A 25220-nucleotide genomic window follows, 5' to 3' on the forward strand; every position below is an offset into this window, starting at 1 on the left:
TGCCGGCCCGGTGCGGCGCGGGTGGGCGGGGAGCGGCGGCGGCGGGGGCTCGGTGTGGAAAGTGCCGCCGCGGACACCCAGGCACCTCCCTCCTTCCCTGCCCCCCGCCCGCCCGCAGCGGATGAAAACAAACAGCGGCGGCGACGGCGGCGGTGCCGCGCAGGCCGCGGCTCTGAGGGTAGCGGCAGCCCGACCCCCGCTGGTGGCCCCGCACCTCGACAAGTGCTGACGCCCGTAGCGAGCCGCCGCAGAGCCGGCTGGCTGCGAGACCCCCGCCGGCCCGGGCGCCGGGGTCCGGGACCCGGGACCAAGGAGAAGGCGGCAGAGAAGGAGGAGGAGGGGCGCCGGCTGGAGCCCCAGGGCGACCGCGGGGCCCCTGGGGCTTGGAGGTGCCGATAGCGGGCCGGGGCCGTGGGGATCCCCCCTGTACCCGGGCGGGGCGCTGAGAAGACCCCGAGACACGGCGGGGGAGCGGGGCAGTGGGCACCCCGCACCCCTCGGGCAGCCGGGCCTCCGCGCGGGATGAGCTGCTGCGCTGCTAGCACTGCCGCCCCCGTGCAGGTACCGGGGCCGGGCCGGCGGTCCTGGGGCCGGGGAAGGGCCGCGCAGCGGGTGGGAGCTCCGGGAGCCTGCAGGCGGCTCTTCGAGGGGAGGGGATCGGGACGAGAGGCTTGAGCCTTTGGCTGCGGCTTCGTGCCTCCGTTTTACTTTCGCTTCGCTGCTCGCTAGAGGGGTTTGCTGCAGCCGTATCGGCGCTGCGGCTGTGCTTTCTTTTTTTCGGCTAGTGGCTGTCAGCGGAGACTGGGAAGGATGTGGCCCGCTGAAATCTCTCCGAGTGGTGTCTTTTAAAATCAAAATGCTTCAGAAGCTGTTAGAAATAGTGGAACTTCGGACCCTGCGGTCCGTGGTGTAGTTTTCCTGCAACATGTGAGTTTGCTGTCTGTTAGGAAAGATCAGGCGTTTACAGATCATCACATCTCTCTTTCCTGGTAGAACTGTGGCTCTTAGGGCACTGCCAGAGTCATTCCCATAGATATGGTGGGAGCAGAGATACCTTCCGTATCAGTGAACAGGTAGAAAAGGGACACTTTGGACTAAGCCTAGAAACTACCTGCTTACAAATCTCAAAAGTGGTTTGACTAGGCACATTGTAAGGAGGAAAAGCATGGTAAATTACTGCCTTAGCTGAAAATTAGTTGGCTATGCAAATTAAGTGTAGAGCATCTCCAATTTATTGCAGGAGTGGCCTGAACTGGTGGAACCCTTCTTCCTGTGGCAAGAAATAAGTCATTCAGATGAGCCAGGCTGTATTAGAAGGATCATACAGGGTCACCTTATTTTGCTTGAATAGTATTGTATAATCTCAACTTTTCTGAATGTGTATTCACACAGAAGTTGAGACGTTGTGGTTATATTGGTGGTTGTAGTACAGGGTACATAGCAGCAGATTCTGGTTTAGTCTGTATACTTTGGCTGACAAACAAAACGAGAGGGTGGACCTTTGAACTGACACCATTTTTAGACCTTAGGGAAGTACAGAACGTAACTGCCGGTCAACAGGAATTACTTAATTTTGGTTTTAAGACAGTGGAGCTGGCAGTGTTGGCTTTAGTAAGAGATTTCGTAAGATGGGAAGTAATTTGTTGGTTATGAAGTAAATCTGTTTCTTGATCATCAGGAAAAATTGCCTCTTTATCAGTGAAAACCATATAGTGAATGTGGAGCCTTTGATTTCATCAGAATATTTGTATTATGTGAAACAGTTTTTCTGCTAGAATCTAGTCTTCTCTTTAAAAAATCCATGAACTCTAAAGAGTGAGAATGGCACACCTTAAAATTTAGAACTGTTCCCTCTCTCTCCTCAGATTTCTGACTAACCTACTAAGAAGCCGAAAGGTACATTAATTTTAAGTAATTGTAGAATACTGGAGTTTGACTTGTAGGCCTAGTCCTGAAACAAAGCACTGTCTTTATGGGGATCTTTTTATAGTTGCTTATTAATGTGCTCAAAATACCTGCTTGCAGTGAAGTTTCTTGCTTATTGAAGGAGATGTTCTAGGAAAGCTTTCTTGGCAACCAAGCTTGTTTATCAAAGGCACTCTATTAAAAGCTTCCGAAAGTTCCCTGTGCTTCTTGTTTACCTTCATGATTCAATGAGGCTTTTCTGGGGCTTCATGTAGAATATCCTCAGAGATTGGATTTGCATCCTGTATTAACAAAGAAGCTCTGGAAGGGACAAGGAGCCCGGTCTGGGGGGTACAGTCAGGTGACTGGGAACATACAGCTGGGATGTGAGCTGTCCACAGCCCTCTCCCTGCAACGACAGTCCTTCTTGTTCCTTCCCTCTGGTCTTTTTAATTTCTCTCTGGGATAGGAACCATGAGTAATTATTTTGCGCTGGCAAATATCTATTTGAAAGGAAGGCACGGTGACTTTAAGTTTTAGCAGCCATGACTCTGAGTGAAATCTCAGAGGGAGGTGATGGAAGCAGCCTGTATACACTTTCCCCAGCAGCAGTAATAATGCCTGGTATGTGTCAGGTGCTTCTGCTCCTTTCCTGTTTATGCATGTGAGTGTCAAACTGACATAGACGCTAAATTCCGACCTATGAAAAATGTACTGTAATGCAACTATTCACAACTGTTACTGTGTCCCTCTTGGTTGTCCGGGTTACAGGTATCTGCAGGCAGCGGGCCTGCTGCTGCCAGACTGGAGCATGGCATGCTGGTAGCTGTAGTTTCTCTGGACTGTACCAAGGCATGAAGGGAAGGGCTCTTGCAGTTCATTGCATCATGCAAATAGGGTGCTATTAGCTCACACTGATGTGTCCTTCTCCTTGGAGAATGAGAGTGTAAGCACCAGTAGAGTGTATAAGGCACAATGCTTAAATGTTAAACTTGGGTAAGTCTAGTATTCTTCTCTGCCTCATAATGCTGTGTGAAAGAGTAAGTCAAAAGAGCCACATGTGGCAGTTCTTTGAACATCTGTCTCTGGCATTTCTGTGTAGAAGAAAGTGGAGACAAAGGCATATAAATAAAGGCAATAGTATGAAAATGGGTATTCCAGGAAGAGGGAAACAAAGCAAAAAGCCGTGTGGCCAAGATGCTTGTTTTTAACCTGTGAGCAGCCTATGTGTAAGGCTAAAGCAGTGTGGTATCAGTTTACTTAAGGGGTTACTTGATTGAGAGGGAATCAGTCATCTGTGGGTTTCTAACCTAGACGAAATGTTATTTCCTTCTAGTTGTTACTCAGTGTAAAATTAGACAGCATCTTCCCTGAGCATATGCCCAGATACTGGTGCTTAGCAAGGAGCTGTGGTGGCATTGCAACCTACAGTACCTAAGAAGTTGAATGAGTTTGGTGTAGCTAAATTTAAAGAAATTCCTTCCTGTTCAGGCAGCTAACCTGAGGGTACTGAGGCATTTTTGTAAATAAAATGTTTTCTGTAATTCTAGGCCCATCTTGACTCTTATCAAGAATGATTCTAAAGGTGAACACTGTCCTAAGCCTTAGCAGATCTCAGGTAATCACCAGAGGCCCTCCTGCAAAAATGAGGACATGGTGGTCATCAGATGACAGCCCTTAGACATGTCAGGAGCTGAGTTCCAATGTCCCAGTTTCCCCCTGAAATTACAGATTCCTGACAGGAAACCTTGCCTCATACTTTCTGCTCTACTTTAGGCTGTGGTGAGTCAACTGTTGCTGGCATTTGGAGCTTGAGAGGTAAGAGTATGAATCTCCAAATGTTTCATGAATGTTACAGATTGATTAAGATCTTGCAGGAAGAATCCCAGTTCTGCTGGAGTAGGGTAAAACCATGAAGCTCTCATGCTTTGAACCCTGAATCTAAGACATGGCTCTGGTGGCTGTTTCTCTCCTCTCTATAGAGATGTTTGGGTGTATAGTCATTAAAACTAATTCCTATACTGCACAGAGAACCATGCTGATGATCTGCTTTGTTTTGTTTCCTAACAGACCAGTGAGCCTTACGCCTTCCATTAGTTCCCAAATGTCTAGCAATAGTCAATACCAGAATTATTTTCCAGGTGCATAGGGCAAATGGAGGTGCTTTGACAGCTCTCCTGGAACATCAGGATATATAGTTCTATGCACCTTTCTCTGGGGGTTGCATAGAAATGCCCTCTCACTTCTTTTCACATTAAAAGCTAATTTGATTTCTTTTGATATTTAAATGTCAGCATTCTCTTTGCTGAGAAAAATATGTGGTTTTTTAATGCAGTATTTTATTACTCATATCAGCCAGGTTTTGTTGTAGACCTCTGGTCCCCTCAACTCTTACAGTGCTTTACTTAGTTAAGTCAAAAGAATAATAACCAGTCGTTCTCATGCATTTTTTTGTAGTGGGAAGTGTCTATACTAAAAATTTATTTTTTTTTTTAAGTTGAAGTGCTGCATCAATTAAACATCTAGCACTTTAAGTGCTGAGTTGCTTTTGGATTCCTCCCTCCCAGTAGAAAAGATCTGTAATCTCTGCCTAGTGGAGGTAAAGGCAAGGGAAAGAAAGTATAATACTTCTGATGAGGAGGTTAAAATATCCAAAGGATAATTTGATAATGCATCTAATGTTGAATTGCTTGTGGTGTTAGTTCTCAAATTTAATTATAATTTGTAATTAGAACAGTACAGCATAGGAGATGCAGTATGAATGTAGACTAGGAACTTTCAGCCATATTAGATGTCCAGCTTCCTTTTTATCGAGTCGTTGAGAAAGTAGCACTCTTCTTCATAAAATGCTCTATAAATTGCAGTACTGTTATCTGGCAGTCCTTCTTGGATGATGCTCCTAAAGCATTACTTAAAATAGGCATTTACTGCTATTAAGTGTGATATTTTAAATAGACATGCTCAGTTATTAAAGATTACGGAGTACTGCGTCCAGCTCTGGAGCCCTCAATACAAGAAGGACATGGACCTGTTGGAGCGGGTCCAGAGGAGGCCACAAAAATGATCATGGGGCTGGAGCACCTCCCCTGTGAGGACAGGCTGAGAGAGTTGGGGTTGTTCAGCCTGGAAAAGAGAAGGCTCCAGGGAGACCTTGTAGCGGCCTTCCGGCACCTGAGGGGGGCCTACAGGAAAGCTGGGGAGAGACTGTTTACAAGGGCACATAGCAATAGGACAAGGGGCAATGGTTTTAGGACGAAGTTCTTTACCGTAAGGGTGGTAAAGCACTGGAACAGTTTGCCCAGAGAGGTGGTGGAGGCCCCATCCCTGGAGACATTCAAGATCAGGCTTGATGGGGCTCTGGGCAACCTGCACTAGCTAAAGATGTCCCTGCTCACTGCAGGTGGGGTTGGACTAGATGACCATTGGGGGTCCCTTCCAGCCCAATGCATTCTATGATTCTATGATTGTATGAGATTTTCTGTATGAACAGCCCCTTTGTCCTGCTAATCTTTAATTTGTGTAAGTAGTGTACCTTGCTGCAAGTTCAGTCTTTGCTTAAAGACCAAAGTAGAGTTACTCACTGAGTAGAGTAACCTTCTGCATGGCAGCTGCCTCATGCTCACTGACCTTAGACTGCCAACGTTTCTGTGATGAGCAATGCGTTCCGTAAATACGTGATGTTTGACAAGCTGCTTTAGGGTAATTAGCTGTCTCAAAACAAAAACAGCAACAGGAATTAAGAGTGAATTAATACTTTGAAAGCTTACCAGCAAAAAGTACAATTACTGCTGATTAAGGCGTTCCTCCCCATGGTCTCTATATGATTATTAACTTAAATGTGAAGAAACTGAGAGACAGAAAAATTGTGATTTATCCCAGACTGTGTGACATGATGATGGCAGAAACCTGATTAGTGCCTTGGCCTGCCTCACTTCAGGCGCTGTGCAAGTTCATTGTATTGCTAGAAACAATTGTATTTTGAAAAACAAGGCAGTGTGAACGTGGGAACTAAGTATTTGTTGTCAAGGCTTTCAAGAGAAGTGATCACAGAATTTTGGTCCATCCCTTTGGAAAAATGTATCTTTTCAGTTGGTTGTAGGTAAATTTGTAGCTGTACAAGTTTACTGCAAGTGCTATTTGTTGGAGGTAAAGAAGCAATGTAGCCTGTTCCAGCAGTGATTTGTATAGATTTCAGTATCTTCTGGAATACTGTTTTTAGAATTTCAGTCTCAAGATAACAATGTGGCTTGGTTTTGACCAGTGCTGGTAACTGAAAAATATATTATTTCTGAAGCAGAGACTGCCATCTCTGATGGATAGCTTGGTATAGAATCAAGTCAGTGTGGTGTTGGGGTGTTTGGGGGTTTGTGTTTTGTTGTGGGTTTTTTGTTGTTGTATTTTTTTGTGGGTTTTGGGTTTTTTGGTTGTTGTTTTTTTTTTTTTTAAATTAAGTTAGCAAAATTGAAGAATGTGTACCCAGTTTTAATTGTGAGCTCCCTTTCTTGTTTCTTTTCTAGTACCTATTGCACTGACCAGATAAACTATCCATGTGCGTTTATAACTTGCACTTACCCCACAGAGTTTTTAGCATATTAGGATTTTGAGAGGCAGAGACCATTGGTGCTTGTAATTTCTTTTGAGGTAACTTCTAGTGGCAAAATATTTTGAAATATTGAAATCCAAACAGAAACCTGAAGGAAGATTTCATTCCCATGCCTGTACTGTATTTCAGATTCCCATATGCAATGGACACTGATCTCAGTTCCCAGGACAGGAAGGACCTGGACAAGTTCATCAAATTTTTTGCTTTAAAGGTAACTTTTTCTCCTATGGGCAAATGCTTCTTCTTTCTTGTTTAAGAAAAAACATACTTGTTGTGGCTAGATTAACAAGGTTGGGGTTTGTGGGATTTTTTTGGTTTTGCTAAAAACCAAAGCAAGAAAAGCTGATGTCAAATTTAGAAGATTCCTGAGAATAACTAGAAAAACATCTTTTCCCCCTTTTTCTACCTTCAAAACCTCTTCCTTCCCCCAGAAGTGTCCTGCTGTAGAATCAGTTACAGGCATTTCACACCTCTGTCGGCTTTGGGCTTCTGTCAACACATCTAACCATCCGGCTGTTAGGTAGCATCTTCTGTCGGACTCCACTCTTTCTTTTCAGTCTATCTTAAGTTTTTATGTTGCATCTAAAAGCAGTAATACCAGAATGCTCTTTTGAATTATGTTGATACACAATTATAAAATTTGGCCTCACTGAGTACGAGTGCAAGTGGATACTTTGACAGCGGCTATGTTGTAAGTATACAGATTCATTTGACTTTCGATTAGGTGTCCAGGTTCAAGATATAGTTGTAAATTTTGTTTCAGTATTACTGAACACTGTGCAACTCCTGATGGCAAAATTGCCTTAGTCACTTCATGTTATTACAGAGAAAGGTCAGCTTAAAATTATTTTCTGTCTGAAATATATTTACCTGTTATATGTACTAATTTAAATTGATTAGACCTGAAGATTAGTGTAACAAACTGCTTCTCTACATCCTGGTCAGCCCTTTTATTTTTTTACTTGGAATTTGTCTAGCTTGGGTTCTGAACTGAGGGCTCTGCTGAGCTGAAAACATGTGTTTGTATCTTTTGCTTTCTATTCCAGACGGTACAAGTAATTGTCCAGGCCCGACTTGGAGAGAAAATCTGTACCCGATCATCATCCTCCCCAACGGGCTCTGACTGGGTAAAGTCATGGTTTTTAAAGCAACTCCATAGCTGTTGGTTTGGGGTTTTTTTGTGTGTGTGTGCATGCATATGTGTGTGTTTTGTGAAGGCAATGTAGTTGTTATAGTCTTGTGCAGACTATAATAACTTCATAGAATAAGTGCTATATTCAGTTATGTTCATTGGTGGTGTGTTTTGGGGGGGGAGTTTGTTGTTGTTCACATGCAACATGTCACTCTGGGCTGATTAGAGCAGAGATATAAATGATACCTCTCCACAACTCCTGCCAGCTAAGGCACATTTCCAAGATCTTCTGGGGGTGGGGTGGTGAGTTCTTTTCTGTCAGAAGTTTGCAACCCTGCAATTTAGGACTTTTTAGTAATGGGCTTTATTAAAATTGAAGAGACTCGGGATGGTCTGTGGGTGAAGATAGGACTCGAGTGAGGGAAAAGGACCATGATTTTTATGGCAGGATCAAGAAGCACATTTGAATTGTCAGTCAAGGAAATGTTTGCAAATGTGAAAAGCCTGAGCTCATATGGGAATTTTCTGTTTCATGAATATTTCAGTGGATACTGACCTAGTATGTTATATATGGGTCTACAAGTCTATCTGTATTGTATCATTAGGCAGTTTTTCAAAGAAATATAAAAACTGAATCATCTCTTTCATTCTGCAGTTCAATTTGGCAATCAAAGATATACCGGAGGTTACTCATGAAGCAAAGAAAGCCCTGGCAGGACAACTGCCTGCTGTTGGACGGTCTATGTGTGTGGAGATATCTCTCAAAACCTCAGAGGTGAGAACTGAGTCAAAATAGATGCCATTTTTTTTACTTGAATTGTAAGTCACCTACCAGAACTCCTGCCCTTTAGTTCAAGACAATGTGAAAATACCTTCATTTATGGAGTTAGGTAGTATGCTAGTGAAAAGAAATATATTGTTTAACAGAAGGAATTCACTGCAAGTATCTGAGACCAAACACAGAAATGATAGAGCAGCAAAATTTAGTTTCTTAGACCATGAAGAACTTAGCCGTTCTGAAGAAGGTATTCTCTCAGTGATCTGATTGTGCAGTGAGACTTCCAGTGCACCATTTTCTATTGTTGCATTACAAGAAAGTGGGAGCCAGGAGAAACATCTTCATTGAGAGGTGTGGCTAATGAGGTGTGAAAAGGTTTGTGTTCTGAAATGAGCCTTTGTTTGCCATCCTTTCTCTGATCCAGGGGGACTCCATGGAGCTGGAAATCTGGTGTCTAGAAATGAATGAAAAGTAAGTGCATTCTTCACACTTTCTTTGTGTGTGTTTGTTTTAGCTGATGAAATGGGGAAGACTGCACAATCCACAGTGATGAATGAGCACATATTGGCTGTGTGGCCTGGGACACATCAGAGGGAAGTCCCCTCTTTGTCCGGTGAAGCAGTCAAACTGGTTAATATTGGTGTCAAGAAAATAAACTAGTGATTTTATTCCCTCTTCATTCTTCCGTTGCAACTAGTATGCTTTCTCAGATACAAGAATTCATGTACTCAGTAATGACAAATGTTTTTAATACTGAAAAGATGTTCCTGTCTAGTAGAAGGCTGCATGGCATTTTTCAGGAATTACTTCTACAACAGGTGACTAGATTGAAGTAGGGCTTTTACCTGGTTGGTCAATAACAGATAGCCACACCGGGGCTTTATTTTATCATTTTGGCAATAAAGTTGACATTAAACAATGGCCCAGACTAATTTTGATTAAAAACAAACAAACAAACAAACAAAACCAAACAACTTACTTGGGAACAAAAGACTAATTTTTTTCCTTTGTGTTCTGTAGGTGTGACAAAGAAATCAAAGTTTCATACACCGTATACAACAGGCTGTCTCTATTGCTGAAGTCTTTGCTTGCTATAACCAGGGTAACTCCAGCCTACAGACTCTCAAGAAAACAAGGCCATGAATATGTAATATTGTACAGGTAAAGCAGAGTATGAAATTCCCCACTTGAAATATAAACAGCAGAGACTCTAGACTTGCACCATGCAGCTATCAATGTGGTAAAAAGGGATGACTGATAAATTAAAATTATTTGGATTTAACTACTACTGATCAGTGACAGAAGAGAACTTGGGGCTATGTATCATCTTATAGCCTCCATCTGAGCCATTGAAAGAAAAACTGAGCACAGGCTGTGAAGTATTGTTGTCTGCCTACCGTGATGAGTACAAAAGTTCTGCATGCGAGCACCCATTAAATTGCTTATTAGCATCCAGTTGTTCAGTATCTGGCCTTGTATTTGATAAATTGCACATAACTGCAATGCGTACTTTTGCAGTATAGATTCAGACTCTCTCCTGCTATTCCATTTTAAAGGTGCATCCTCAGCTCCACTTCCTGTAGTTCTTGCAGTTTACTCATCCCGAGTTCCACTCTCTTTAGCCTGTCACATCTGACTGGCTTGTGCATGGTTATCATCTTCCAGTCTTTGGTTTTGGCTTTAAGAAAAGTCTTTGACATGTTTGCGTAGCTAATTTAGATGGTTCTAAATCTCAGGTTTGTTATCATTTGCACAGCTGAGAACTTAAAAAGAGATCCCAGCCATTTCTTCATTTTTGCCTTCGTTGCTCGTTTGGCATATACTTAAAAGCAGGTCTCTTTACAGCACAGTTAATCTTTTATGTTGTGTGATGAGTATCTGCTTTTAGACTCTGACCTGAAGTTTATATCACCTCACAGTTTTACTCTGAACTGTAGACTTGCCACAGAGTCTTAAAAAGCTTAAAGAGAAATTTCTGATGAGACTAACGTTTTTCTTCCTTTTTATTTTTACATGACATGTCTTCCTATGAAATAGCTGGAAGGTTTTTTTGAGATGGGCATTCTAGCCACTTCTTTTTTTTTTTTTTTTTTCCTAAAGAGGAAAGGTAGTTGCAGCCTTTCAACTCATAAAAGTAAATAAGGAATAACGATATGTATAGCCTTATGTCCCAAATGAACCTAATAGCTTTTCTTTTTTCCTTTTCCTGCAGGATATATTTTGGTGAAGTACAGCTGAGTGGCTTGGGTGAAGGTATGGTTAGGCAATACACACAAACTAGAGTAGAACTGTTTTCCACACTGCCTAGCCATTTATTGCTATTCTTAAGTGCCATAAAGAAAATTAAGTCCGAGGTTTACATATGCTTTTTATCTGGATCTACCAGTGAAGGGTCGTGTCATAAGGTGACAGGTATAATCATGGTACTTTGACAAAATCTAGGGTGATTTGCCATTTTGACTCCAGTGATCCAAAACTGAAAAAGAATATGGCAGTATGTTGATAAGGGGTAGGACTGGTGAAGGAGATCATGATCTACTCAGGAACAAGTAGCACTTCAGAGCAATATTTTAGGCCAAGATAGGAAGCAACATGAGAAGTCTTGTAGGTGAAGCCTGCCAACAAGGCAACCTAGTGCTGCTGTTTTGTAATGGGTTCTATGTGTGTCTTTGGAGTTCAGATTGCAAGGAATAAGAGAAACACTATAGAAATAATACAATGTAACTCAGAACAGAAAAGTATGAAACATAAATAATCAGTGACACTGATAATAATTCCTTAACCTTATAGGTTTCCAGACAGTCCGTGTTGGGACAGTGGGTACCCCAGTGGGCACCATCACTTTGTCTTGTGCCTACAGAATCAACCTTGCTTTCATGTCAACCAGGTGAGAAAATGTGATCATGCCAGAAACTGTTTTATAAATAATGTACTATTAAACCCCTCATACTATGAGCCCCTAAATCTTTCCCTTTTTGCTTCTCTCTTCCTGCTGAGATTCTCCTTCATGGAGAATACTCTCTCTCATGCATAAGTCTTGCAGCAAGAGGAATATTTGTGTAGCCCTGAGCCAGACTCTAGGACTCTGAATTGTTGATGCGTGCTTGGAGTTGCAAGGCTGAATTGTAAAGATACTCTGGTCCCATTAACAGACACAAGGGTTTTCTCTGAGGGTACCATGAATTGGGATAAGAGTAGAGAGAAAAAGCCAGTAACATGATTGCTTGTTGCCTTGCAGGCAGTTTGAGAGGACCCCTCCTATCATGGGGATTATCATTGATCATTTTGTGGACCGTCCCTATCCCAGCTCTTCACCCATGCATCCCTGCAATTACAGGTGAGGAAGTACTGAGTTGAAGTCATGGGCCATGGTGAAGGCATCAATTAAGTCCAAATACAGAGCCTTTTCCATTATTTGCTGCCTGCATGGGAAGGCAGACTAGAGGATTAATGTCAATCATATTGACATGGTTGAGCATATGAACAAGGGTGATATTTTTCTGCTCACATCTAGAAGACTGAGTGCAGCAAGCCCCAGTATTTTCCCAAATTCTTTACAGAACCGCTTGGACACAAAGGATGTTTAACCTCGTCTGCATTTGGGAATTTGAAAGTGTAACAGTTAATCCTGCTGTAGAACTACGTGTCCAGAGGCATGCATCCCCAGATATTTCCATGGGAGAAAGATACGAGTTTAATTTCTCTTTGTAGATGAGAGGTTTGTCTTCTCTAAAACGCATGTGAGGGCACTCAAATTGGGACCAGTGGTGGTATTTGACAGTGGTTTTGTAAACACCAAAGCCAGTAGCATAGCTGATATAACAAAACCTTTAGTTAAGATAAACAGAGGGAAGTGTTTCTATCTAGGGTAGAAGAGGAGCACCTGGGGAAAATTAAAGTATTCATACCTTGTTTTCCTCAGTTCTGCCAAGTAAATGAGAGCCCTTCATAATTCTCCTTTCAACTCCGCCCAAATACTCTCAACCTCCCTGCAGTGTTTGTCCCAGTGTGTTTTACTATTTGTTTGTTTTAAGGACTATTTCCAGTTAGAAAGCTTTTCTTTCTTGCTGCTTTAGAGCTGGTGAAGACAATGGTGCAGTATACCCCTCAGTCGAAGACTCCCAAGAAGTGTGTACCACATCTTTTTCCACCTCTCCTCCATCTCAGGTAAGAGAAACCAGTGTCTTTTTACTCCTAGACAGAACAATCACTGTTAGGGTAGTGTGTATACTCCTACATCAACTACTGTGCAAACAGGCAGCCTCCCGCTGCTAATTAAAATTTAACGTGTGGGTTATTTATATCATTATGCTCTGAGTAAAACCTAGTTAGATACTAATTTCAACAAAATGCTAGGGGTCTAGAAAGACTGAATTACTGAGAAAGATTGAAAGAGCCTACTCTTGTAGCTGGGCTGAGATGTGCTTGAAAAGGATAGCAGTGTACCAATACTTCAAGAAAAGGAATTCAAGCGATTGATGCCAGGCAGCATGAGTAGAGGTAAGAGACTGACCTTGAGAAAGAAACACTGAAATATCAGGAAAATGCTTATAGCACAGTTGTATTTTCTGCATCGCAGCATGGAAAAGCAGGAAGAAGACAAAAGCCATATTGGTTGGACCATCTAAAAATAGTTGGGGCAGCAGGAATAAGTATCAGCAAACAAATTGGGTCATAGTATTGAACTAGGGACTTAATAGTGTGTACTTCCATCTACCCATGCAAATTTAATTTAAGTTTCAATTTTAAGATAAATAGATAAGGATTTCCTTCTGAATATCAAAACCCAGAAACTCCAATTCCTTCTTCTTTTACTGTCCTTATATACCTGACTCCACAATTCTGTATTTTGAAGACTTGGCCAGATTTGCAGTTGTCCTATAGCTTTAAATATTCAGGAATGTCCTGCCTTGTTGTCCAGGCAAGCAGATGGCTCTACTGATCTTCAAAGACAATCTAAAGACTCTAAATCTCTTTTCATGTCGATTTGAAACATAGAATGAAGTATAATTGGAATGCTGTTCCAAACTGAAAGAATTTGCTATGGGTCTTTCCACTGCTTCAGAGGAATTAGTATGACTGGTATAGGAGAATGTATTCTACTGTATGAATGAGCTAGAAATGAGCTTTTCTTAGGAAGCATTTTTGTGCCAAGTGGACTTTCGGTGACAGGGCATCAGGCAATGCTGAGCTGCTCAAATCAGCCAGCACTCACAGTAAGTCTGATGGAATAAAGCTTTTCTTATCCTGCAATACACAGCTCAGGAGATGAGTTTGTGGCTGAGTTGTGTCCAGCCTTTTCACAAAATGGGTTAAATGCAAAAGATTTCGTAAGGAAATTTCCAGCTTGTGACAGTGTTACTTAACAGTAATAGTGTATGTAAATACATTGAAGTTGACATTTCCCCAGGGGACATGAAGCTTTGCTGTCACTGAGGGGAAAAGCTTTATGAAATCAGATGAACCTTAAGGATTCACATTAAGTACGAGCCTACTTTCTTACTTTTCCTGTGGCTCATAGTTGCCATATTGCTGTGCGCTTATTTATAAAGCAACTGCCAATCTTTGTTACCACAGTTAGAATTGTAAGGCTGTCTTGGCAAAGTGGCCTCTAAAGTAAATTAGAAGGGGGAGAAAAAAAGCTAATTTCTTTCTCTGGCTTTCTATATACAATTTAATGTCTAGGAAAATACTAGGAACTGTGAGGTTCTGTGGGCAAATTGTGCAAATCTCTGCCTGCCTTCCCAGTCGAAATGAGGCCTAACCTGCATGATACAAAGGAATAGGTGTTCCCTTCTCCATGAGAACTTGCATAGCATGTCTCTGTGTGTTGTGGAGTAGCTCAGAATTCAGGAGAAAGTCTGGCTATGGGTAGTACCCAGAAATGAGGCTTTCCTAAAACTGAAAACTGTTGGTAGGAAAATGACTGGGAGAAGGTGTGGGGCTGAACCAGGTTTGGATCGCCCTTTTTGCATTAGTACCCTCTGTGAGACAGTGTTTACTTCTAGAGCATCATTTCTGTTGATAGAGTTCTCTCTTCACATCAATGTGTTTGAATTGCATCTTAGTCTGGGTCCCCTTTATTCTAAGTGTGCAGCACAGAACCTGCCAAGCTGTGGTCCCTCAGAATGCTGGAAGATTAGGGGTATGGATGGATGGAGAGTATTGAAATGCATGTAATTGGTACGTTCTGAAAAAATGCCACCTTCTTGCTAATTGGCTGGTACCAGTTCTAATTAGCTGTGGAACAGAATCTCTGGCAGTTACTTTGTGTCAGTGTTCACTGAAGTCTAAGATACTACCTGTGTTGAGTGGTTCACTGGGATTGGAAAACAGTCAATTCTTTACAAAATGAATGTGCTTCTGGCAATACTGAGACTTCTGCTCTATGTGTAGGTGTGGCTGCTGCAGCCAAAACCTCTTCACTAGCATTCAGTTCATCCAACTCTTCATAGTTCTTCTCTGAAGTCCTTCTCTCTCTCTTTCTCTCTCCCCCTCTCTCTCTTTTCCTTGTTTCCTCCGTGTGTCTGTGTCTCTGCACAGTCTGTTTTTACTGTCACAAAGGCACATTTTCAGACCCCTCCTCCTGTGGTGACGGACACCTTGAAGGTCCCAGTGATGGGACTGGCCTTTTCACATCAAGTGAGTTGTCAATAGAATATGCTATACATGGCTAGATACAGTTCTGGCATTGCAGGACACTGGAAAGTACAGATTCGACAATGTGGAAGGTTTGTTGTGCATGGGAAAGGCTGGTGAACCCAAAATGGGCCAGGCACGTTATTTAGACTGGCTGCTTAAATGCCTTTGCAGATTAAGGTATCCCAAAGACAGGACAAGCACCCCTAAATAAACAACAGCTGTTGCAAGGATCTAGTGAAAGACACAAGTAGCAAGTGCTGAGCGTTTTCTCTTAACAGCCAGTGTCCCTAGAACCTGCATAGTCATTAGTGCTCCATTCAGCTTAACTAGCCTCATTTAAGTAAAAGTGCTGTTCATCATTTAGACCCCTGTAAATGATGTCAGTGTTGGCACTGCTGGAATATCACACACAGAGCTCTGAAAGAAGTGTTCCTCTTGAGGTCAAGCAAGCTAAACCAGGAAAGTTTTATTTAACCAGACCAGCTAGATTTCTGCCTGGGGTGTGTAAGGAACTTCTGGGTATCCCTGCTTCCAGCACTTCATTCCTAAAGCAATCTCACAAGGGTTAGCTTCCCAATTCTCTTTGCCTAGCACATTTATAGGACTTTGTATTCTTTGGCTGAAAGCTATTTGAACAGGCCTTGAAGATCAGCTGTTTTAATGTGCACTGGGGATGGGTTCAAACAGTTGATAATGCAGTTGCTGTGGGGAAAAAGTACTAAACAGTAGGTTAATGATGGCAGTCATGCTTTTTCCAGTATGCGAAACAGGCCTGTAGAGCAGAGCTTCCCTGTGACTGGATGTCAGTCATACCTTGCACAGCCTCCTCCTATGTGTGTAGGAAACCAGTCTTGTTTTCTTGTCAAGGCCCAGACTTAGTCCCCTGCAATAAGAGCTTTTTGGAGTAATAACCTTCATTATTGATTCCAATGAAAATTTAGCATCCTTCTGCCAGCCTGAAATGCTGTGCTGTGCCTCTGACTTTTCCTTCTTCAGTGACTGATGATTATTCAGACTGTGGGGCATTCCTCTTCCCCTTCCTCTTTCCTCTCCCTTTGCCCTTCTTGTTTTTTCTCTTCTTTCTTAGCTTTCCAGCTCTCGTCTTTCCTATCAGCCTGCTGCCCTGGGAGTTGGATCAGCTGACATGGGGTGTCCTGTGCTCTTTGCTGGTGGCTTGAATGCTGCACACCCTCATCAGGTACTTGTAGAGGGTAGAACGAGCGTGGCTGGTATTGCGACCGTTTGTGTCACACGTACATCTAAGAGAGGTCTTGAAACTAGTGCATGCATTGGTATCCTGTCTGTCAGGGGTGAAAAGAATATCAGGTAAATATAGAGAAAGCACAACTTAACACAGGAGCTGGAATTAGCTCCTCAGCATTACTGATTTTACTGGGGTAGGGGTCACGTGGAAAAGCTACGCCAGGGGAGCAGACCTGTTTGCCTGCATCAGCATGTCAGTGATTCCAAACTTTGGCTTACGGAGCTGCTGCCCCTGTCGCTGTCCAAGCATAGCACTGTAGCCTAGACACAGGATACACTGATCATCCGTATTGGCATATTTGCATCCATTCATCAGACAAATAAGCAAAGTTGACAGAAGTCTTTTTCTGCCTGTGATGTTGCTGCTACACCAGAGTTTTTGCTGACACGGTGATGGTGGAATAGAAGAGAATAAACTCTTTCAGTCGTAAGAGACCTACAAGGATCATCTAGTCCAACTGCCTGACCAATTCAGGGCTGACCAAGTTAAAGCATGTTATTGAGGGCATTGTCCAAATGCCTCTTAAACACTGACAGGCTTGGGGCATCAACCATCTCTCTAGGAAGGCTCTTCCAGTGTTTGGCCACCCTCTTGGTAAAGAAATGCGTCCTAATGTCCAGTCTAAACCTCCCCTGGTGCAGCTTTGAACCGCTCCCATGCATCCTGGCACTGGATACCAGGGAGAAGAGATCAGCACCTCCCTCTCCACTTGCCCTCCTCAAGAAGCTGTACAGAGCAATAAGGTTGTACCAAGAGGATATGATTTCTTTCTCCCCTCACTCCTCTTCTTGAAGCAGAGGACCTATGGCCAGAGCTCTGCAGTGTAAAACAGGCCTGAAGTGGAGAAGAGTGGAGTCGGAAGGGAATAAAAAAGTTTGTATCGTGGTGATCACCTTCTGCTTGACACCTCTGTCAGCCTTATGGGGGCTAGAGCCCAGTTGTATGCCAAAAACCCCACAACTTAGTCCCAGTATGACGGAATCTGTTCTGTATTGCACCATGGCGTTGGCCTGATTTTGAGATCTCTACCTTGACTGTTCCTCTCCATCTCAGTGTATTGGTCCAGGCAAAGAGGGGGGAGTTCCCCCAGTTCCTAGCCAGCCAGCACATGGCACTCAAGCTGACCAAGAGAGGATGTGCACCCCACTGGATGGCGTTCACTATTCTGCAGCTACTCCTTCTAGTAGGTAGGTTGGTTTTAGATGATCCACCACCTGTGGCAGCCCATTTATAATTCTGTTCAGATAAAACTTTTTGTTTTCCCCTTGTTATCTATTGTTTGAGGTGTAACTACTGTCTTTCCATCCCCCAAAACAACTGGCAGCTTTCTCTGGGGCTTTTTCAGCCTTTCTCCAAAGAATGATATCTCTCATCTACTTACATCTGCTAGTCACTGTAACACCCATGCAACTTCTATTATGTCAACTTTAACTTTATTTTCAATTTTATCTTGTTTAATCTCTCTACTGTTTTTGCTGATTTTGAAACAAAAGATTAAGTAAGTTCACAAGCGAGTCTTAAATTCTTCAGAGACTTAATGTGAATTGTTTTCAAATACAGTTGTAGTTACTGCAAATCTCTTTGCTATTTTATTAAGAAACTTTAGGCACAAAGTTACTTAAAAGGAAACAATGCTGCCTCAAACTGTCCTAAATCACCTCCTTCTCAGCTAATTAATTCTTTTTTTTTTTTTTTTGTTGCCATGTTTATTTCTTCTGAACTCTCTCTTGGGATCATGTAGTTCTCAGTCAAATATCTTAAGAAGGGATTTTGCTGTGAAGAAACCAAAAATCATAGTTACACTAGCACTTTCCTGGGTATGCCATCTAAGTAATCCTGTTGCCAGAAGACTCAACCATTTTTTTTATTTGTTTTAAAGTTCTGAATACCTGTGGTAGGAAAAAAAGAAACAGGTCATAGAAATAACTAATAGCCGTGCCGTGAATTAATCATACTTGCAGTGGCTGTTGTGATAAATTAGATGGCTGCCTTTGTAACCTAAGTGACAGATACAATTCTGGTTCTTGCCCTCGCCATCTGACAGATCTGTAACAAGTATATTACTGAAAAAATAATAGTGATAAACAGAAATTGCTGTGAATGTGCACATTCTGAAGTTAAAAGTCCATCTCCAAAAAGAAAAGCCAATTTCAGTTGGCAGCAACTTTTCATTCAACTAAATAGTTGTCGTCCAGCTTTAAACAAAAATCTGATTCTACAGGTGTCATGCTCCCCTTTTGCACTGATGACTGAGGAGGAAGGTATGGTACAGGGACAGAGATTTCTGTTATCCTTCTTCCAATACTAGGAGTAAACCCAGGAAAATGAAGGAGTCTTGTAAAGCGTGTGATTTGTCTATATTGTTTGTGCCGTGAGTCACTAATCAGTCTATTTCTCTCCCCCAGCGAGGACACAGAAACAGTATCAAACAGCAGTGAAGGGAAGTGTGGCTCCCCCCATGACCTTTTGGAGACTATCTTTATCCGGAAGGTGGGAGCTTTTGTCAACAAACCCATTAACCAGGTAACTAGCAGTAGATTTTCTCAGAGGGCACTGCAATACCCTGCTTCTCCCATCTGTTCCTCTGCAGAGGAGCAAAAAACACCCCAATGCTAGGGGAGCCCTGGCATGTATTCCTGCCTGATGCATTTCCCTGCAAGGTCTTGTCATAGGCTTGTTTTTCATAAAAGCCTCTTGGGATATGACAGCCATTGAATTTGCCCCACTTTGCCAACACCCTATTTGGGCATGGAAGACTTGATACTCCACCTGGGTCTCACAGTGATTGGCCGCTACCCGAGGTTCATAAACTGGGGGAAGCTGGTAGCAAGCCTCCCTTCCTTGAAGGATATGCAGTAGACCAGTTCATCAGCCAAAATGATTCTCCATCCCTGGAGGTGTTCAAGAGAGGGGTAGATGTTGTACTTAGGGACGTGGTTTAGTGGTGTTGATAGAGCTAGGACAAAGGTTGGACTCGATGATCTTGAAGGTCTCTTTGAACCGAGACTGTTCTATGATTCTATGAAATCACTAGTAAGCAAGCATTTAAGCTCAGCTAGGGCAGCTTAGAGATCTGCCCAATTCCTAGGGCTGCTCTTCTAGGCCTTCTGGATGGATGAAGGTGAATTGTTTGAATTTGTAGCAGTTCGTTAATCCTTGCCTATATCATACAAGATATATAAAAGCAATCCCACCTCAGGATATGTATCTGCATTAGGTCAGCTGAGTACAATCTCTCTATTTCATGCCTTTTAAATGAGGTTGTCAGCCTCCTGCCTAACAGCTGATGTGATCTTGGGCAATTTTTAGCAGGCATGACCAAGACTTCCAATACCCTTTTCTGTGCTGGGTAAGCAGAGCATCTTAGTGAAATTCTGTTTGCTGAATCTCCTCAGGTGACCATGGCCAACTTAGACATTCCTTTTGCCATGTTTGCTCCCAAGAATGTTGAGCTGGAAGATAACGACCCCATGGTAAGCCTCTTCCAGACGTATAATATGTGCCTTCTCAGCATCCCTTATGCAACATCCATGCTATTCCCTACCTTGAATACACTTTGGTTTTTGAGCAGAGAACTAGTTATTCAGTTTTGTTTGGTTTCAAGAAATCTCCCCTGTTGAGTCTTGGGCTCTCTAGACATGCGAATAGCAGCATGTGTTTGTGGCCCCTGCTGTAGCATGTGTTTGTTATCCAACTTCCTAACTGCTCCCACACTGTCCAAATACAGACAGACATGATCAGAAGCTCAGTACTCACCGTCTTTGATTTCTTGGGCAGGTGAACCCTCCTGACTCCCCAGAAACTGAATCTCCTCTACAAGGCAGCTTACACTCAGAGGGCTCCAGTGGCAGCAGCACAGGGAACACCCATGATGACTTCGTTATGATTGACTTTGTAAGTGCCCTCATCAGTGCTCTCACATAACACCTGCATCTTAGATGGGCTTCACAATGGCAGATGATGTAAGAGTAGTTTTCAATGTGGGTGGAAAAGACCCATGATTCACACTTCCAAACTAGAGCTTGACAGTCCGGAAACTGCAAAGACACTGATACTCAGAACCAACAGCTACAAATTAAATAATCTTTCAGTTCCCTACCAACACCTGGGCTTGGGGTCCTCTCTCTAATGCCTAAAGGAGCCAGGTTCCAAAGAAATGCTCTCTTCCAAGTGCTCAGACAAGCACAGATCTTGGCTGTTCTTCAGTTACTTAATCTGCATTATTGCAGCAACAGTTGTAATGCCAAGAGGTTTACAGATAGCAAGTGATGAGATTATGGCAAAAGGGTAGTGAATGGGAATTAACAGCAGTATCTTTGATTCTAGAAACCAGCATTTTCGAAAGATGACATTCTTCCAATGGACCTGGGGACATTTTACCGTGAGTTTCAGAACCCCCCTCAACTCAGCAGTCTCTCCATTGACATTGGAGCACAGTCCATGGCAGAGGATTTGGTATGGAACTCTAAAATTTCTGTTTGTGGGAATCATATATACTTTATAATGCTCTCCCTATTCCTAGTTTGAAAAAAGTTGTGTCTTCATAGGGGTCATAGAATAGTTTGGGCTGGAAGCGACCCTTAAAGGTCATCTAGTCCAACCCCCCTGCAACTGAGCAAGGACATCTTCAACTAGACCAGGTTGCTCAGAGCCCTGTCCAGCCTGACCTGAATGTTTCCAGGGACGGGGCATCTACCACCTCTCTGGGCAGCCTGTGCCAGTTCCAGTGTTTCACCACCATCATCGTAAAAAAAAAAAAAAAAAGTAAAAGTCTTCTATATCTAGTCTGAATCTACCCTCTTTTCATTAAAAACCATTACCCCTTGTCCTATCGCAACAGTCTGTCCCCCATCTTTCTTATAATCCCCCTTTAAGCACTGGAAGGCCACTCTAAGGTCTCCCCAGAGCCTTTTCTTCTCCAGGCTGAACAACCCCAACTCTCTCAGCCTTTCCTGAAAGGAGAGGTTTTCCATCCCTCTGACCATTTTTGTGGCCCTCCTCTGGACCTGCTCCAACAGGTCCATGTCTTTCCTGTAGTCCTCAGAAGAGAGACCCTGCCCAAAGGGGGTCCCTCACAAATGCAAAACACAGCGAAACTGCTGTGTTTATCTTCAAGCTGGAAGCTGCTGCTGCATGCTCGCTGTGGCTGTCACTGAAACCGCCAAAACTAATCCTGCCTCTGGCGTGTCAGACTTAGTGGCAAACTAGGCCTGATCTTACAGTCTGAGCAGAGGTAAAATCCCGGTGTGGCTGGTGAAAGTCATGTCTGGTTGAGTGCTGTATTGGGATTGCATGCCAACAATGTAACATACTGTGGGGAAAAATGAATACCAAAGGCTAAGAGCTGCAAGTGACTTGATGAAAGCAGTGACATGAGCAGGTTCATGTGCTGCAGCTGGTGGCAGGAATTGCACAAGGCAAGGCCCCAGTGCACCTACTGTTTCTGCAGAACAAACACTCTCTGAGCAGAATGCCCTTCTCGGGGTCACTTGCTGGATGCTGCCAGAGGACTCCTGGTTTTGCGCACATGGGATAGGAAACCTGGAGCAGTGGACAGGGGGGTGCCTGATTCAAAAACAGAATTTTTACCTTTGAGTGTGTATTTAAAGGTTCCTTTTATTGGCTGTGAATGAGCCCTGACCTGCACCCTTCTTTACCCTTCCAGGACTCGTTACCAGAGAAGCTGGCAGTCCACGAGAAAAACGTCAAAGAGTTTGATGCCTTTGTAGAAACCTTGCAGTGAAGCTGTTTTCCAGTTTTGCTGTAGCAGTTCTTCCTCAAGGTATCCTGGAGAATGATGTCAACAAATATCTCTATCACCCCTGCTCTGCCTTTTGTCTCACTTTGACTAGTTCCTTCCATCAAGTGAGCTTTCTTTGCTCTCTTCAACAGCAGATACAGCTCATCTGCTGATTTTTCCTCAACTATACCACCATGTAGTTCTGGACTGCTTTTCCTGCTCACAGTTTTTAAGACTTCAGTAGGGACACAGGAAGTCAAACTTCAATGTAGGAAACTTTTTCTCTCCTCAGTCTCTGTTCTGTGTGGAGGGAATTTGCGAAAACTTGCCATATGCTTCCTCCAAAGGCCCTATGGTGTAAGTTCCCTAGATATAGCTTCTTGCTAACAGACTTTTTCCTACAGTCTCCAATCCTGTTAGAGCATAGAAAGCTTTGGCTTATTTCCAGGATCTGTGAGTTCAGCAGATTCAACAGTTTTAAGTCCAGGAGATCCATTCCGCCGAACGGGGCATTTCATCCCGACTTCAGTGTGAGTACCTGGAGCCCAGGGAAAGACATCAGCTTTGGGACCTGTGTTAATACAAGTAACCTTTGTTTTCCTGCTTCTAAGGAACTGGGTCTCTACACAGTCATTTTGTGTGAGGCCTTCTGTTACACTGGCTGATAAGCAGGAATGAAACTACAGAAGCGCTTTCCACATTTCCTTCCTGAGTATACTGACACTCGGCCATGCTGAGTTTACCAGTGTTGACTGTTGGCAAGCCTGCACGTAGCAGCTGTGATGATGCTGAATTCATAGTCTCTGCTTCTGAAGTGTAACTGTAAATACTAGGAATCCTATTTCTTTAGGGTTATGTAACTAGGAGTCAGTCCAAGATTCTTTCCTCTAACCCTTGCAAACCTTCCTGCTTTATGGTTAATAGATGATCTTAAGAATCAAGAAATATTTATTGCTTTTAAAGAAACCTATATTTAAAAGATGTTCTGTTTTCATGTAATAGTGCAGGTCATTCTGCCCTGGATCACTGCAGACAGCAAGTGTGCCATGGAACACTGGCCAGTGAGACTGGTCTCTTTTTGCAGGAAAATATCCCAGATATTTATTTTCTAAGACAGACTTGATTATTCTAATATAATACTCTGTTTTGGGGACTATGTGTCCATTACATCCAGTCAGGGCCCGTTGATAAAATGCAATGCACACAGCAGTGGAGTGGAGTGGCAGGGACTTAGTAAAAAGCTGTATTCTGATAGGCATGGATGAATTTGCAGTGTTCTTCAGCCATTCAGAAGGCAGCTTCTTTAAAGAAGCACATTTTTTGGGAGCTTATGGTACTTTTTAATCAGCTGGCTTTTGATTAGCTGAAATTTTATTTTTGTAATGATCTGGCTATCAACAGTGTGACTGGCTGGCAGCGCTTTATGGTTGATTTGGCTGTTGCGTGTGTTTTGCCTGATGTAAGGATGGGAGGAGAAACAGTGACACTAAACAGAAACTTAGATAAGGTAGGTCTTGTGGTTCTCTCTCCTCCTCCTATGTGTAACTAGAGTGAGCAACTGCAAGACCCCTTAAAACAGTTTTTTCTTTTCTTTCTCTTTTCCTTTCTTTCTTTTCTTTTCTTTCTTCCTTTCTTTTCTTTCCTTTCTTCCTTTCCTTTCTTCCTTTCCTTTCTTCCTTTCCTTTCTTCCTTTCCTTTCTTTCCTTTCTTTCCTTTCTTCCTTTCCTTTCTTTCCTTTCTTCCTTTCCTTTCTTTCCTTTCTTTCCTTTCTTCCTTTCCTTTCTTTCCTTTCTTCCTTTCCTTTCTTTCCTTTCCTTTCTTCCTTTCCTTTCTTCCTTTCCTTTCTTCCTTTCCTTTCTTCCTTTCCTTTCTTCCTTTCCTTTCTTTCCTTCCTTCCTTTCCTTTCTTCCTTTCCTTTCTTCCTTTCCTTTCTTCCTTTCCTTTCTTTCCTTTCTTTCCTTCCTTCCTTTCCTTTCTTTCCTTCCTTCCTTTCCTTTCTTTCCTTCCTTCCTTTCCTTCCTTTCCTTCCTTCCTTTCCTTCCTTTCCTTCCTTCCTTCCTTTCCTTTCCTTCCTTCCTTCCTTTCCTTTCCTTCCTTCCTTTCCTTTCCTTCCTTTCCTTTCCTTCCTTCCTTTCCTTCCTTTTCCTTTCCTTCCTTTTCCTTTCCTTCCTTTTCCTTTCCTTCCTTTTCCTTTCCTTCCTTTTCCTTTCCTTTCCTTCCTTTCCTTCCTTTTCCTTTCCTTTCCTTCCTTTTCCTTTCCTTTCCTTCCTTTTCCTTTCCTTTCCTTCCTTTTCCTTTCCTTTCCTTCCTTTTCCTTTCCTTTCCTTCCTTTTCCTTTCCTTTCCTTCCTTTTCCTTTCCTTTCCTTCCTTTTCCTTTCCTTTCCTTCCTTTTCCTTTCCTTTCCTTCCTTTTCCTTTCCTTTCCTTCCTTTTCCTTTCCTTTCCTTCCTTTTCCTTTCCTTTCCTTCCTTTTCCTTTCCTTTCCTTCCTTTTCCTTTCCTTTCCTTTTCTTTTCTTTCTCCGGACGTGAGGTTGTGTCATCTCGGTACTGAGAAACCACTTGACTTCTTTACAGTGGCTGAGTAACCAGCATTCTAGTTAGTGCAATGTGGCAGCCTCTTCAACTTAGCTGTATTCTTAATTGAAGGAGATGATTGCTACCAACTGACAGGGGAACCCCACCTCCTCTCTGGAACTCTATTTCTGTGCCACTGCTAGAGCAAGGACCCAAGTTCAGAATAGAGCTTATTGTGTGGTCAGAGCAACACAATGCTGTGACCTTTACCAGCGTTCTTGTTGTGTGATGTGTGCGGTGGGAGGCCATGCAAGCTCTAAAACTCTAGGTGAGAGCTTTATTGAAGGAGAGCTACCCCCTAGAACCTTAGCTTATTCAACCAATTCAACTTTTCAGCAACCTCACACAGAAATTGCTTAGTCCTTGCAAAATAAGATGTACAAACATTTAAGAAAGCTTCCAAGATAAACAGTTCGCAAGAGGGCTTAAGTTACGTGGGCTTTAACAAATACTTGAGCCCCTACAGCCAGAGCCACCTTGTTTTACAGGCGGAAGGGGTCACAGAAGGGTGCAGGAACACAACAAATTAATGGATCAGCTGGCTCTCACTTCTGCTCAGGAAGTTGGTTTCTGCTGTTCTT

The 25220-nt window shown here is 42.9% G+C and overlaps 1 protein-coding gene across 4 annotated transcripts; it reads left to right on the plus strand.

Annotated features, from left to right (window-relative positions):
* The first annotated feature begins 536 nt into the window (after positions 1 to 536).
* Positions 537 to 22080, plus strand: ATG13 (autophagy related 13). Of its 4 annotated transcripts, XM_086462373.1 has the most exons (18): positions 537 to 561; positions 6638 to 6719; positions 7555 to 7635; positions 8296 to 8415; positions 8843 to 8889; positions 9439 to 9579; positions 10631 to 10671; positions 11209 to 11305; positions 11657 to 11755; positions 12495 to 12585; positions 14962 to 15060; positions 16148 to 16258; positions 17378 to 17511; positions 18730 to 18847; positions 19720 to 19797; positions 20102 to 20218; positions 20651 to 20779; positions 21990 to 22080. In XM_086462373.1, the coding sequence occupies exons 2-18, from the start codon at positions 6651 to 6653 to the stop codon at positions 22065 to 22067; spliced, it is 1650 nt and encodes a 549-aa protein (XP_086318499.1). In that variant the 5' UTR covers positions 537 to 561; positions 6638 to 6650; the 3' UTR covers positions 22068 to 22080. The 4 variants fall into 4 exon arrangements, with proteins under 4 accessions (XP_086318499.1, XP_086318500.1, XP_086318501.1 ...); XM_086462374.1 differs by lacking the exons at positions 14962 to 15060; positions 16148 to 16258; XM_086462375.1 differs by lacking the exons at positions 14962 to 15060; positions 16148 to 16258; positions 19720 to 19797.
* Positions 22081 to 25220: the final 3140 nt, after the last annotated feature.

Source organism: Leptosomus discolor, chromosome 3 (genome assembly GCF_034619465.1).
Source record: "Leptosomus discolor isolate bLepDis1 chromosome 3, bLepDis1.hap2, whole genome shotgun sequence".
NCBI classification, from domain to species: domain Eukaryota; kingdom Metazoa; phylum Chordata; class Aves; order Leptosomiformes; family Leptosomidae; genus Leptosomus; species Leptosomus discolor.

Bases quoted from the DNA above. Each gene is read 5' to 3' on its own strand.
- ATG13 (XM_086462373.1), top strand. From the start codon at position 6,651: ATGGACACTGATCTCAGTTCCCAGGACAGGAAGGACCTGGACAAGTTC. The intron at 10,672-11,208 runs GTATGGTTAGGC...TTAACCTTATAG, and splicing joins GCTGAGTGGCTTGGGTGAAG to GTTTCCAGACAGTCCGTGTT. The intron at 11,306-11,656 runs GTGAGAAAATGT...GTTGCCTTGCAG, and splicing joins CTTGCTTTCATGTCAACCAG to GCAGTTTGAGAGGACCCCTC.